Source organism: Erythrolamprus reginae, chromosome 2 (genome assembly GCF_031021105.1).
Source record: "Erythrolamprus reginae isolate rEryReg1 chromosome 2, rEryReg1.hap1, whole genome shotgun sequence".
NCBI lineage: Eukaryota > Metazoa > Chordata > Lepidosauria > Squamata > Dipsadidae > Erythrolamprus > Erythrolamprus reginae.
Window position 1 is genome coordinate 40,604,089 of NC_091951.1, and position 13,121 is coordinate 40,617,209.

Below are 13,121 nucleotides of genomic sequence, written 5' to 3' on the forward strand. Positions count from 1 at the left end.
GAACCATTGTAACACGATGCCTCCCACTCCCAATTGCCTTAGTCATCACAGGAGGATCCCATGGTCAGTGGCATCGAAAGCAACTGAGAGGTCAAGTAGCACCAAAATGGAGGAATGACCCCCATCTTGGGCTCACCAGAGATCTTCTATCAGAGTGACCAAAACAGTTTTCATGCTTTAGCCAGGTCTGAAGCCCAATTGAAAAGGATCTAGATAATCCCTTTCATCCAGTGACTGACTCTAGGAGCTGGAGTGCCACCACTTTCTCTACAACCTTTCCCACAAAACGTAGGTTGGAGACTGGATGAAGGGTTTTTAATTCTGCTGGATCCAGGGAAGGCTTCTTGAGGAGGGGCCTTTAATTTCACAAGCAATCAGACTGCTGTAATATTTTTACTCATTAATGCAACCCCTGCAATTTTTCATGATATATTTAACAATTGTTTTGCTAACTTAAATGGTAAGGAGAAAAAAGTTATTGTCCTTCCCAGCTCCCAGGAGCATTCTGCAGGCCTCCCAAACCACTTGTGCACCTGGGCCTGTCTTTCACCCGGTTTTTGCAAGGCCTGCAGAATGCTCCTGGGGTCTGGGGGAAGGCAAAAAAAGGCCCATTTTTGGAATGTTGAGAATGCATACTTAGATTGTGAAAGCATAGAAACCCTCAAAGTTACCGCTGCAGTTGCTTGAGAAGAAGATGGACTGGTCACCTGTCAAAAGGACATCTCATAATTGAACAATGTGATCGCCAGGGGTGGGGAGAAGAGGAAGTTACAGTCTAGCATTTGCACGGGAAAACCAGAGCTGGTTTTGTTTCTTCAGTACCAATATGGTGTGTCTAATAAAAAGTTATTTTAGGAATACAAATCTCCCGAGAGCATTTTTTGTTTTGGGTTTATTAGTCGGACAGTTGATATTAGGTACGAATAAAATATAATAGAATTATTTATTGGCCAAATGTGATTGGACACACAAGAAATTTGTCTTTGGTGCATATGGTCTCAGCGTACATAAAACAAGAGATACATTTGTCAAGAATCATGAGGTAAAACACTTAACGATTGTCATACAATTACAAATAAGCAATCAGGAAACAATATTAACATAAATCATAAGGATACAAGCAACAAGTTACAGTCATATAGTCATAAATGGTAGGAGATGGGTGATAAGAATGATGAGAAGACTAATAGTAATCATAAGGATACAAGCAGCACAATTATACTAATGCACCTGTGCAGGTAGCAAAATCTCATGTGGAGACGCGCCCATGTTTCGGTGTGGTTTTTTGCTTCCGTGGAAACATGGAATTAAAAAAACCGCACCGAAACACCGGTGTCTCCGTGCACGATTTTTCTGCCTGCACAGGTGCAGTAGCATAATTTTCCTGGACTCTGTTAGCACTCAGAGCCACGGGGGTGAGTCCACGTCACCGTTCCATCTTAGCAGCCCATCTCTGGTAGTAAGACTAATGCAACCTTACTGAATAGTCTGACAATGGTAAGGGAAATATACTGTTCAAAAAAAATAAAGGGAACGCTGCAAAGAACACATCCTAGATCTGAATGAATGAAATATTCTCATTGAATATTTTGTTCTGTACAAAGATGAATGTGCTGACAACAAAATGAAATTGATTGTCAATCAATGTTGCTTTCTAAGTGGACATTTTGATTTCACAGAAGTTTGATTTGCTTGGAGTTACATTTAATTTTTTGAGCAGAGGTATTTGTTTAGTAGAGCGATGACGTTTGGGGAAAAACTGTTCCTGTGTCTAGTTGTCTTGGTGTGCAGTGCTCTACAGCATCGTTTTGAGGGTAAGATCTTAAGAAATTTATGTCCAGGATGTGAGAGGTCTGTAACAGCCGGGATGGTCAGGTGTGCACTCCCGGTTGGAACAATGGAGCTGCGCATGAGGCTCCAGCTGACCGGCGGGCAGGCACATGTGTCGGTGTGAGATTTAGTTTCTGCTCATGTGCAGGAAGCCAAATGACTCGTGCAGTATGGAGGTCCTCAATGGAAGCCAGGTTGGCAGCCATTGTTTCCTCTGCAGTTCTGATCATCCTCTGAAGTCTGTGTCGGTCTTGTTGGGTGGCAGAACCAAACCAGATAGTTATAGAGGTGCAGGTGACAGACTTATAATACAAGTAGTCTTCAACTTATAAACCCTCATTTAGTGATTCATTCTCTTAACAACCCTCTTAGTAACAACCACAGTGATTCACTTAACAACTGTGGCAAGAAAGGTTGGCCATTAATGTGCAATATTTCTATAATTTGTAAAACTTTACTTTTATATTCAAAGTCATTAATTAATTAGAGGATTTCGAGCAAATGGGGATAAACTGATTTCACAACTGTCTTGTCATTAACTGTCTTAATAAGAATTGCAGTACCTCTACTATTTTGCGTTCCTCAAGATTCATATACCCATTTCCAATTTCTATCATTAACCAATTTATCCCTTCCTCTCTCTCTTTTATGCATTTCTGTCAATTTTGGGCCCAATTGTGATTGTAAGTCAAGGATTACTTGTAAATCATTTGCCTCTACAGAAGAACCGTAGAGCTTCTACCTAAACTGTCTTCTTTGATATCATTCTTTAAACTTAGTGCCTTCCGAATAATCGGCTAAAGGGGCGGGCCCACCAAGCCGCTCCTATAGCTTTTACCTGAAATACAACTTCCCCCTGCATATCTTGGTATACGTTGATTTCATTGGTTACATTCTGCAGAGCTTCTGAGCAGAAGGTCACATGACTCCCTCCGCATGAGACCTCCAACACGGCATTGTCCTGCAGAGCTTGTGGTTCCTTGGGAAATTCCTCTATCGCCTTATAGAGGCACTGCTGCAACTCCTCCGATTCTTCAAGAGTGACCAGCTGTTGGTAGACTTTCAAGATGCTGCCAAGGTTGAGCGGAAAAGGTTGGCGCCCCAGCCTTGCCACATAGACTTGTGAATTGGCTTCTTTGACCGTGTAATGTGTTTGGCTGTCCACCCAATACACCTCAATGTAGTTTTCTCCTTTTCCAGACACAAACTCCCTCCTGGTTCTGTTACACTCAAGGATCATCTTGGCATTCTCCCTCACAATCAGTGGCTCCAGCATGAATTCCCTGATCGCTGTGTCGAAGCATTTTTGCATGGCCTCGCAAAATGGTTCGGATGTCTTGGCTTCCTCCAGGATTGTCAGAGTGAGGTTTTTAGGGACTGCTTTTGTGTTACCTCCTTTAATTGGGACAACTGAAAGCAAAAACAAAACAAGCGTGGCAAGTCTTTTCATGGGAGGCTTGTGGAAGCCGCGGGACACAGTATTTTTGGTGCCACTCTTTATTTGCTTCAAGTGGGGATATTGGGTATCCATGTACTTATTAGCTTCTTCATCAATCAGAAAAGATTCATTAGAGATATTATTCTCCTTTTTCATAGTGGCAAAAGCTGTCAAAGAAAGAAAAAAGAGCTTGGAATTAGGGACTCCTAAGCCACAAAAACGGGGCACAACATATTGCCATAACTGCCATAGTACTGGCAAACACTGTTCTCTCTAAGATGCGCACCTGCGCGCTGGTACACCCAAAACCAAATCATGGTGCAGGGTTTTCAAACGCCACGCAGCAGGGCGCTGTTTCTCCCCACCGAACAGCTGATCTGCCCCTCCCAAGCTGTCTGGCATGGGGAAACCCTTGTGGCCTCTGAGCCCCGCCCGGCTTCTCCAGTCCGGCCCAGTCGCCCACCCCTGCTGATTTTCTTCCCGCTTCCCAGCAGTGAGCGGGTTCTGAGGTGAACTCTGAGGGCAAAGAACTCCAGGAAGCCTGGTCGGAACAGAGGATCCTCTTGAGGTAGACGGTGGGGAGTTGTGGGGGGGAGCGGCGAAGGCTTTTCTGTGACGAATGGCATGCATTGGTGAGCTCCCCATTCTGCTGCCGACCCACTCCACACATACCCCCCCCACATCCTCCCTTCTTCTCCCCCCCCCCGGGGCATGGTGGTGGGGCACAGAAGTTGATTGCTTTCCAAGTGGTACACAGTAGGGAGGGGTGGGCATGGTCCAGATAGCTGGAGCAGCTGGGCGGCGCAGGTCTCTGACCCACGGGGCTTTTCCCCCACCCCACGTTACATTTAACATTTTTTTTAAATTAAATTCTCTCATTAATGTTCCTTGAAAAAGTACAACACCAAGTCTCCAGACAGGGGGGGGGGGGCATACAAATCTAATAAATAAATGAATGAATGAATGAATAAAAATAAATAAATAAATAAATAAAATAATAATAATAATAAACTTATTAACCATTATTCTTTCTTTTATACATTTTTCTATAGATCAATAAAACCTAACAATCAGATGTTAACAGAAGAAAATTAAAAACAAAACATATATGAATTTCAGACTTCTTCGCCTCCTCTAAATAGCACATTTACCTAATCCCAAATTCAAAAATTATTTCAACCCATCTAATATTTAGCCAATTAATACTTATCTACATTTCTTACTTAATTATTAATCTTAAATTGCAGTCAATTTGAGAAAAGAAAAAAGGAAAAAATCTAAATATTCTCTATTTTCAATCAATTAAAAATCATTAACATAATTAATCTCCCCAACAATTCTAAATTTGATTCCAGTATCACCTACTACATATCTATACAAATCAGTATCACCTACTACATATCTTATTTTAATCAATACTTCTAACTTTATTAAAACAGATCAGCAATTCCTAATTTCCTATATCTAAATAGAAAAAATAATTAAAGTTAAAAAAGAGCAACCAAAACAATACTCCAAGCTTAATCAACCCTTCTCAAACTTCAATTTCTTTAATCTGAGCAAAACTTTGAACCAAACCCCTTTTAATTTTTTTGTATCCCCTTTTCCGTTTTATTCTTTCTATTCTTCCTTCTGGGAAGGAAGGACTTTGTTAGAAAAATAAAGGGGTTATCTGATCAGACTTTGGACACCTGACAATGTAGTTAGGATGGTGGCAATGTCCCAGGTTTTTGTGGACATCTTTTGGGATCTTCTGACAAGCAACTGCAGGGATTCACTTAACGACTACGGCAAGAAAGGTGGTAAAGTGAGGTAGAACTCACTTAATAACCATCTTACTTGGGAGATAAAAACGTTGACCTCCATTAGGATCAGAACAGAAGTCGAGGATTATCTGTCTGACCAGTGCACTCTTTTAGAAGCAGATCAGGAGTCCATTTTGAAGCTCCACAGAAAACATCTAGGGGAGAAGGCAGGTTTTCCTTGACTTACAATGGTTCATTTACTGACCATTCAAAGTCGCAGTGGCCCTGAAATAATTGAACTGATGCCCCTTTTTTACACTTACGACTTTCGCAGCAGCCCCACAATCGCGTGATCAAAACTTGGCCGATATAAAAATAGATCTAGTAGAATTCGGAATTTGTAAAAAACTAAATGAAATAGATAAAATCTTAACAGGCCCAGATAAAAAATTCATTACTAAAATGTATAACTATCTACTAAATTATGAAAATATTGAAGAAATAGTTAAACACAATATGATAGCGTGGATGACTAATTTTGGCTATACAATCCAACTGAAAGACTGGGAAAAACTATGGAAAGTAAATTATAAGATGACACGATCAATACCCTACAAAGAAAATCTATATAAAATGTTTTTCCGATGGCACTACACTCCAGCACATTTAGCTAAAATAAATGGGAATGTAAGTAACAAATGCTGGAAGTGCAAAAAAGACGTAGGAACATATTATCATATTTAGTGGCTTTGTACGGAAGCAAGAAAATTTTGGACCCAAATTCAGACCTGGCTAGAAGAAATATTGGATTACAAATTAGAGACGAAACCAGAAATGTACTTATTAGGAATAATTAGAGGCCAACACAGTAAAGAAAACTATTATTTAATAAATCATATACTTACATCAGCAAGATTGGCATTTGCAGAAGTATGGAAGCAAGAAAAGACTCCAAATGAAGAGATGGTGATTAAAAAAATGTTAGACCACGGGAGTGAAAAAAAAAAAAAGGGAAACTAACAGTAAAGGAATATAATGTATAGTAAAAAGAATTGTAAAAGATTAATTTTCATGCATATAGGGAATGGTAAATGTTTAACGTTGTTTGTATGTTGTTTGTATGTTGTTTGTATGTTGGTATGTCAAATAAACTTTACCAAAAAAAAAACCTTGGCCACCGTTTCATATTTATGACCGTTGCTGTGTCTTGAGGTCACGTGACCCCCTTTTGCGACTGTCTCACAAGCAAAAACAATGGGGGGGGGGCAGCGGAGAAGCCAGATTCACTTAACGACCGGGTTTCTAACCGATCCATAATAAACAATGTGCAAATCCAATATTTAAAAACACAACTTAAAAAACCCTTATAATAAAATAATCACACAACCCAGCCAAACCATACACAAACCAAGTAGTTTGGGGAGGTGTCAATTTCCCCATGCCTGGCGGCAACGGATATAAAACAATTTCTCTAACTTCTTTCCCAAATATGAAATAAGTAGTAGGCCCTGTTTAGGGGAAGGGAGAGGAAGGCTGTGAAGCTGGTGCAGAAGTCGGACATAAATCAATGGCTTGCCACACTATTTGTAGAAGGCCTGATGTTTATGGGAACTTGGGAGGAGTGAATTCAAGAGAGAGCTGGTGCCACCACAAAGCATTCTTTCGAGGAGTTCAAGGCCATCCTATGTCCACCACTGGAGCGGAAGCGGAAGAAGGAGTTGCCACGCTGGCACAACCTGAATGGGCAACGTGACAAGTTTGTGGGAGGGGGCAAGGCATGTGAACTTTCAACTGGGTCGGAATCTCAGATTCTGATTTCCCTGTGGAGGTGCCAGGATGGCTCTGGAATTACAATTGAAATTTTAAGCAATGCCTTGACCTGGACTTTGATATAAGTTTGGATATTACCTGGAACTTTGACATTGGCACTGCTCTAATGCTACTAGGAATTTGTTACAGCCCAATAAAATGCCATTGAAGATGATTTCTAAGATTATACTTTGGTGGCCACAATATAAAAAAAGATGTTGTGACTCTAGAAACAGTGTAGAGAAGAAGAACAACTAATGAAGGAAAGAAACAACCCAGAACTAAGACATTTCATGATAGGTAGAAGAATTAATCAGTGAAATGGCTTGCCTCCAGAACAGGGGTCCTCAAACTTGGCAACTTTAAAATTTGCGGACTTCAAGTCCCAGAATTCTCCAGCCAGCATAACTACGCTGGCTGGAGAATTCTGGGAATTGAAGTCCACAAGTCTTAAAGTTGCCAAGTTTGAAGATCTCTGCTCCAGATGTGAGTGTTCCATCACAGGAGGGTTTAAGAAAAGATTGGACAACCACTTGTCTAAAACGGTTAGGCATGAGATAGAACTAGAGATTCCTTCCAACACTTAATCAGAATCGTTCAAGCCATGGTATTCCTTGTGACGCTACAGAAGCAAAAGTTGGACTTTTAAGAAGAATATTGATGCCTTTGAAATTTATGCTGGAAAAGACTCCTGAGAGTACCCTAGATAATCAGGAAAACCAGCCAATGGATCAACCAACAAATTAGCCCAGAGTTCTCATTTGAGACACAAATGACCAGGCTCAAATTATCATAAGAACGTAAGATCATATGCTGCAACGTCCTGCCTGTTAAAGACTACTTCAGCTTCAAAGTATACTTTGAATCAAAGTATTCCTCAAAGTTCCAATGTAATGCCAGACTATTCTGCCCCCCCCCCACTGGAAACCGTTTACGGGACTGTCTCCTGCCACATACCTCCCAGAAATCAATAAGAGCTCACAGAGTTGTCCTCCGTCAGGCCCCGTCAGCTAAGCAATGCAGGTTGGCATTATCATGGAGGAGGGCCTTCTCTGTGGCCGCCCCGGCTCTCTGGAATCAACTCCTCCCCCTGATATCCGGACCGCTCCCACCTTGCTAGCTTTTCGTAAGGCCACGAAGACCTGGCTATGCCTGCAGGCTTGGGGGTCCTGAAATTAATAACGAGCTTGGCCACGTATATGAATGAGAAGGATTGGAGTGTATGCATGTTGTTGTGTCCATTTTATATAGGCCTTATTAGGGTTTTACAGTTTAGATAATATTTTTGGACTTCTTTCTACTGTTTTGTAAGCTGCCCTGAGTCCTCTGGGATTGGGCTGCATAGAAGTCTAAGTAAGTAAGTAAGTAAGTAAGTAAGTAAGTAAGTAAGTAAGTAAGTAGGTAAGTAAATAAGTAAGTAAATAAGTAAATAAACAAATCTGGATCGGACTTTCCAACCCAGTTGAAAGTTCACATTGTTGATCATTCGACTTCTATGCGGCCCAATCCCAATGCGACACATCCCTTTTCCCCACCCACAAACTTGTCACGTTGCCCATTCAGGTTGTGCCAGCGTGGCCAGTCCTTTCCTCGCTTCCGGCCCGGCCCCGGTGGGTGGGCATGTCCTTGGACCATTCGAAAGAATGGCTTGTGGCTGCATCTCACCCCTCCTGAAATTACCCCCTTCCCAAGTTCCCACAAACATCAGGTCTTCTAAAGATAGTGTGGCAAGCTGTTAATTTATCACCAACCTCTGCAGCGGTTTGACAGGGGGTTCCTCTTTGTTCGGACCAGATTGCCCGAACCGTTAGCGACCCGCTGGTGATGTAATTTTGATATCATGGATCTGGTTCTGTATAGGCCGGTCTGTGTTCACCACCATCTTTTTTTCCGAATTTTCGTCCGATTTTCCTGTGTTTTGGCGGCTTCTGCTCGATCTGTGCTTTGAAAAAAGCCCTCCCACCCCCCCATTCCCTGGGGTTAATACTGACATAGAAACATAGAAACATAGAAGTCTGACGGCAGAAAAAGACCTCATGGTCCATCTAGTCTGCCCTTACACTATTTTCTGTATTTTATCTTAGAATGGATATATGTTTATCCCAGGCATGTTTAAATTCAGTTACTGTGGATTTATCTACCACGTCTGCTGGAAGTTTGTTCCAAGGATCTATTACTCTTTCAGTAAAATAATATTTTCTCATGTTGCCTTTGATCTTTCCCCCAACTAACTTCAGATTGTGTCCCCTTGTTCTTGTGTTCACTTTCCTATTAAAAACACTTCCCTCCTGGACCTTATTTAACCCTTTAAGATATTTAAATGTTTCGATCATGTCCCCCCTTTTCCTTCTGTCCTCCAGACTATACAGATTGAGTTCATGAAGTCTTTCCTGATACGGTTTATGCTTAAGACCTTCCACCATTCTTGTAGCCCGTCTTTGGACCTGTTCAATTTTGTCAATATTTTTTTGTAGGTGAGGTCTCCTTTTGTAGGTGAGGTGACCTTTATTTCTTCGCCCAAAGCACAGCCGATCAGCACCTCAGCTGTGTTTTGAGCTGAATCCACCGTCTTAGCATGCGCGGAAGTAAAATCGCTCGTGGGGACACGCAGAGGAAGCGCAATCACGCAAAACCTCACGATGGAAACCAGTGGTAAAGGTAAATGGAGCCCACCCCTGGTAGTTCTCAATTGGGATGGGCAACGGGAAGGAACCAATACAAACCTCAGGACTCACCTTTGGCCTCCATGCTGCAGAACAGCCTTCCCAAACCTGGCCACCCCTCCCTGCTTTGAATGGTTTAGCCAAGATAATGGCGAAAAGGCACCAGGTTTGCAAACCTCTCTCTGCACAAATGCACTACAGGTCCACCAAGGTTTATAACAGAAGAGGAAGAGGAGGATAATTCTCCTCCTCTTGAGAGCAGGGTCAGGCAGCTGATAGGCAGGCGGTTTCCCAAAACTCACCAGAATGAGGAAATGGAAATCGAAACTTATCCACTCTCCGAAACACACAGTTATCAGCTGTTATCAGCTAAAGGGATTACGCAAAAGGGGGGGGGAGAAAATCCTCCTGTGGGCTGAAAATCTACTCCTGAAATCTCTTAGAAAGAAGAAATACAATGTAAGTTGTTTGGGGAGAATCAGTAAAGTTGGACCAAGGGAGACATGATAGCAGTGTTCCAGTAAATTAGGGATTGCCACAAAGAAGGAGTCAAACTATTCTGCAAAGCACCTGAGGGTAGGACAAGAAGCAATGGGTGGAAACTAAAAAGAAACAATGGGTGGAAACTAAAGAAGGTGAGAAGCAACTTAGAACTAAGGAGAAAATTCCTGACAGTTAGAACAATTAATCAGTGGAACAGCTTGTCTCCAGAAGTTGTAAATGTTCCAACCCTGGAAGTTTTAAAGATGTTGGATAACCATTTGTCTGAAGTGGTGTAGGATTTCCTGCCTAAGCGGGGGGTTGGACTAGAACAGTGTTTTTCAACCGGTGTGCCACGGCACACTAGTGTGCCGCGAGACATGGTCAGGTGTGCCGCGAGGCGGTTCGCCCCCCCCGCTATTGCCCCCCCCGCCGCCGCCGCCGCTATTGGCACCCTCCCACGGGAGGCCGGCAAAGGTTGCTTTGAAAGTCGGCCCCCTCGCGCCCATGGCTTCTCGTCGCTTCCCCAAAGCACCGTCGCTTCCCCGAAAGCGCGCTCCTCATCTCCCTGCCAGCCCGCGGGGGGGGGGGAGGCGCCGGCCCTGCCTCCCCACGGTGCCTCCGGCCCCCTCGGCCTTTCGGCGCTGCCCCCCGCCCACCCCCTCTCCTCCTCCGCTGTCTCCTGTCTTTCGGCGTGGCTCCTCCCGCACCCGGAACGCAGGAGACAAAAAATGGCCCAACTCTCGTTCTCTCTCCGTTCTCAGCGCAGGCCAGCGAAGGTAATATTCAATGTCGGGAGTGCGCGGGCGGTTGCGCGCGCTCCCTACCCCCCTGCTAGCCGCTCGGAATATTCAAAATAAGAAAAACCTTCGCCGGTGAAGGCTTTTCTTATTTTGAATATTCTGAGCGGCTAGCAGGGGGGTAGGGAGCACGCGCAACCGCCCGCGCGCTCCCGACATTGAATATCACCTTCGCTGGCCTCCACTGAGAAGAACGGAGAGAGAACGAGAGTGAGTGACAGCAACAGACAGCAAGATAGAAAGTGAGAAAGAGAGAGAGAGAAAGGGGGAGAGAAAGAAATAGCAAGAGAGAGAACAAGAGAGAGAAAGAGTGTGAGAAAGAAAACAAGAGAGAGAGAGAAAGCAAGAGAGAGAGAGAAAACAAGAGAGAAAGTGAGAAAAAGAGAGAAAGAGGGAGGGAGAAAGAGAGAGAGAGAAAGAACAAGAGAGAGAGAAAGAAAATAAGAGAGAACAAGAGAGAGAGAGAGAGAAAATAAGAGAAAAAGAGATAGCAAGAGAGAGAGAGAGAAAGCAAGAGAAACAGATAGGGAGAGGAAAGGAGAGAGAGAAATGAGAACAAAAAGGGGAGAAAAAAGGAGAAATGATTGAGGCAGAGAATGAGAGGAGAGAGAAACAAAAGAGAGAGAGAGAGGGGTGATTCTTGAAGCATATGGTAAAAAGCACCCAAATAATAAGAAATGCCCCCCAGCCCACACCTCTTTTTGAAAAGAATAAAAGAGAAAAAACCCCAGCCCTCAACTGGTTTTGGAAATGGTTCCAGTGTGTATACACACACACACACATAAGGGGGGGGGGAGAGAGACAGGGATGGAAAAAGAGGAGAAGTGAGAGGGAAAAGGAATGAGGGAAAAAGGGAGGAAGAGAGAGAAATGACAAACATGAGAGAGAAAAGGGGGAAAGACAGGAGAAGTACCCAGAAATGAGATATAAATTTGAGTAGGGATGATTGATGATTGACTGTATTTATAAGGGGATGTTACATGGGATTGTATATACGAGGGGGTTATGTATGTATGTATGTATGTATGTATGTATGTATGTATGTATGTATGTATGTATGTATTTATTTAATTTGTGTCATTTTGGTTGGTGGTGTGCCGCAGGATTTTGTAAATGTAAAAAATGTGCCGCGGCTCAAAAAAGGTTGAAAATCACTGGACTAGAAGACCTCCAAGATCCCTTCCAACTCTTTCTCCTTCTTCTTTATTATTATTATTGTTGTTGTTGTTGTTGTTGTTGTTGTTGCTGCTGCTGCTGATGTTATTATTATTATTATCATTCATTCATTCTTTCTTTCCTTCTTTCTTTGCCTTTCTTTGGGAATCTAACTCAGGCGGTGTGTGGGTCCTCTGCTAAAGGTCGTGTGCATTACTACGGGGGAGCTCAGCGACTCCATTTTACTAGGAGCCGATTGCGGCGCATTAGGAAAGCGACTAAACTAAACCCTAAAAACACCGATGTCGCCAGGGGAAAAGAAGACGCGTCTCTTCGCCTCTTCCAAGAAGTTTGGAAGGGAAACGATCACACACACACACACACACAGCCTCTTTATTCGACTCTTCTTCGACAGAGACTTCTTCAGCTGACGGAGCCGCTTCTACGCAAAGTAAACAAGGCCGCAGGCTGGGAAGGAAAGACGCGCAAAGGAAAGAGGCAAGAGACGCAGAGGCGAGACTGTCATCCCATCCAACGAGCGGCGCGAAAGTGGAGTTTTACCAGACTGCGCGCCCCCAACGACGCCAAGGGAAAGGGCGCCCTTCTCGCCTTCTTCTCCTCGGGCTGTGTCTTCGATGGAACAACTTTCCCAAGCGACGTAGTAGTGTCGCTGTGCAGTACGCAGCAACTTCGAGCCACATACATTCCAAATACACTTTTGTTTTCTTCTTCTTTAGCATTACATGATTAAACCCATTACCATTATTATTATTATTATTATTATTATTATTGTTGTTGTTGTTATTGTGTATTATTGTGTATTGGACAAAATAAATAAATAAATGAACGGTGCTATTGTATATGTGAGCTAGCCTGGCTGAAAAGAGCCCATTCAGTAACTTAAGAATGCTCCCTAAATGTTGGAGAATGGAGAAGCAGATGAGGATGGAGAATCCTGCTACAACCCACTGGTAGACAAATTTTGGTCAGATACAGGCAACCGGTAGAAACATTTTTAATCCCCCCCCACCATTCTGGCCTCTGAGATTTTCCTATCGTAAATTAAGTTGAATGTGTATAATTTTAGAAGAGCTGGGCATGTATGTGGGTACATAGATTTTATATACTGTAGTAGATAATTTCGGATATCACCCAGTGGTTTCATAAACGGGGATGGACAAAAAAATGGAAACACTTGACT

The 13,121-nt window shown here is 43.1% G+C and overlaps 1 protein-coding gene across 1 annotated transcript; it reads right to left on the bottom strand.

The window, feature by feature from the left end:
* Positions 1-929: 929 nt before the first annotated feature.
* Positions 930-9,691, bottom strand: LOC139160234 (uncharacterized). Its single transcript, XM_070737906.1, has 2 exons — positions 9,558-9,691; positions 930-3,435 (listed from the first exon to the last, which is right to left on the bottom strand). Exons 1-2 carry the CDS (start codon positions 9,568-9,570, stop codon positions 2,606-2,608), a joined length of 843 nt encoding a protein of 280 aa, XP_070594007.1. The 5' UTR covers positions 9,571-9,691; the 3' UTR covers positions 930-2,605.
* Positions 9,692-13,121: the final 3,430 nt, after the last annotated feature.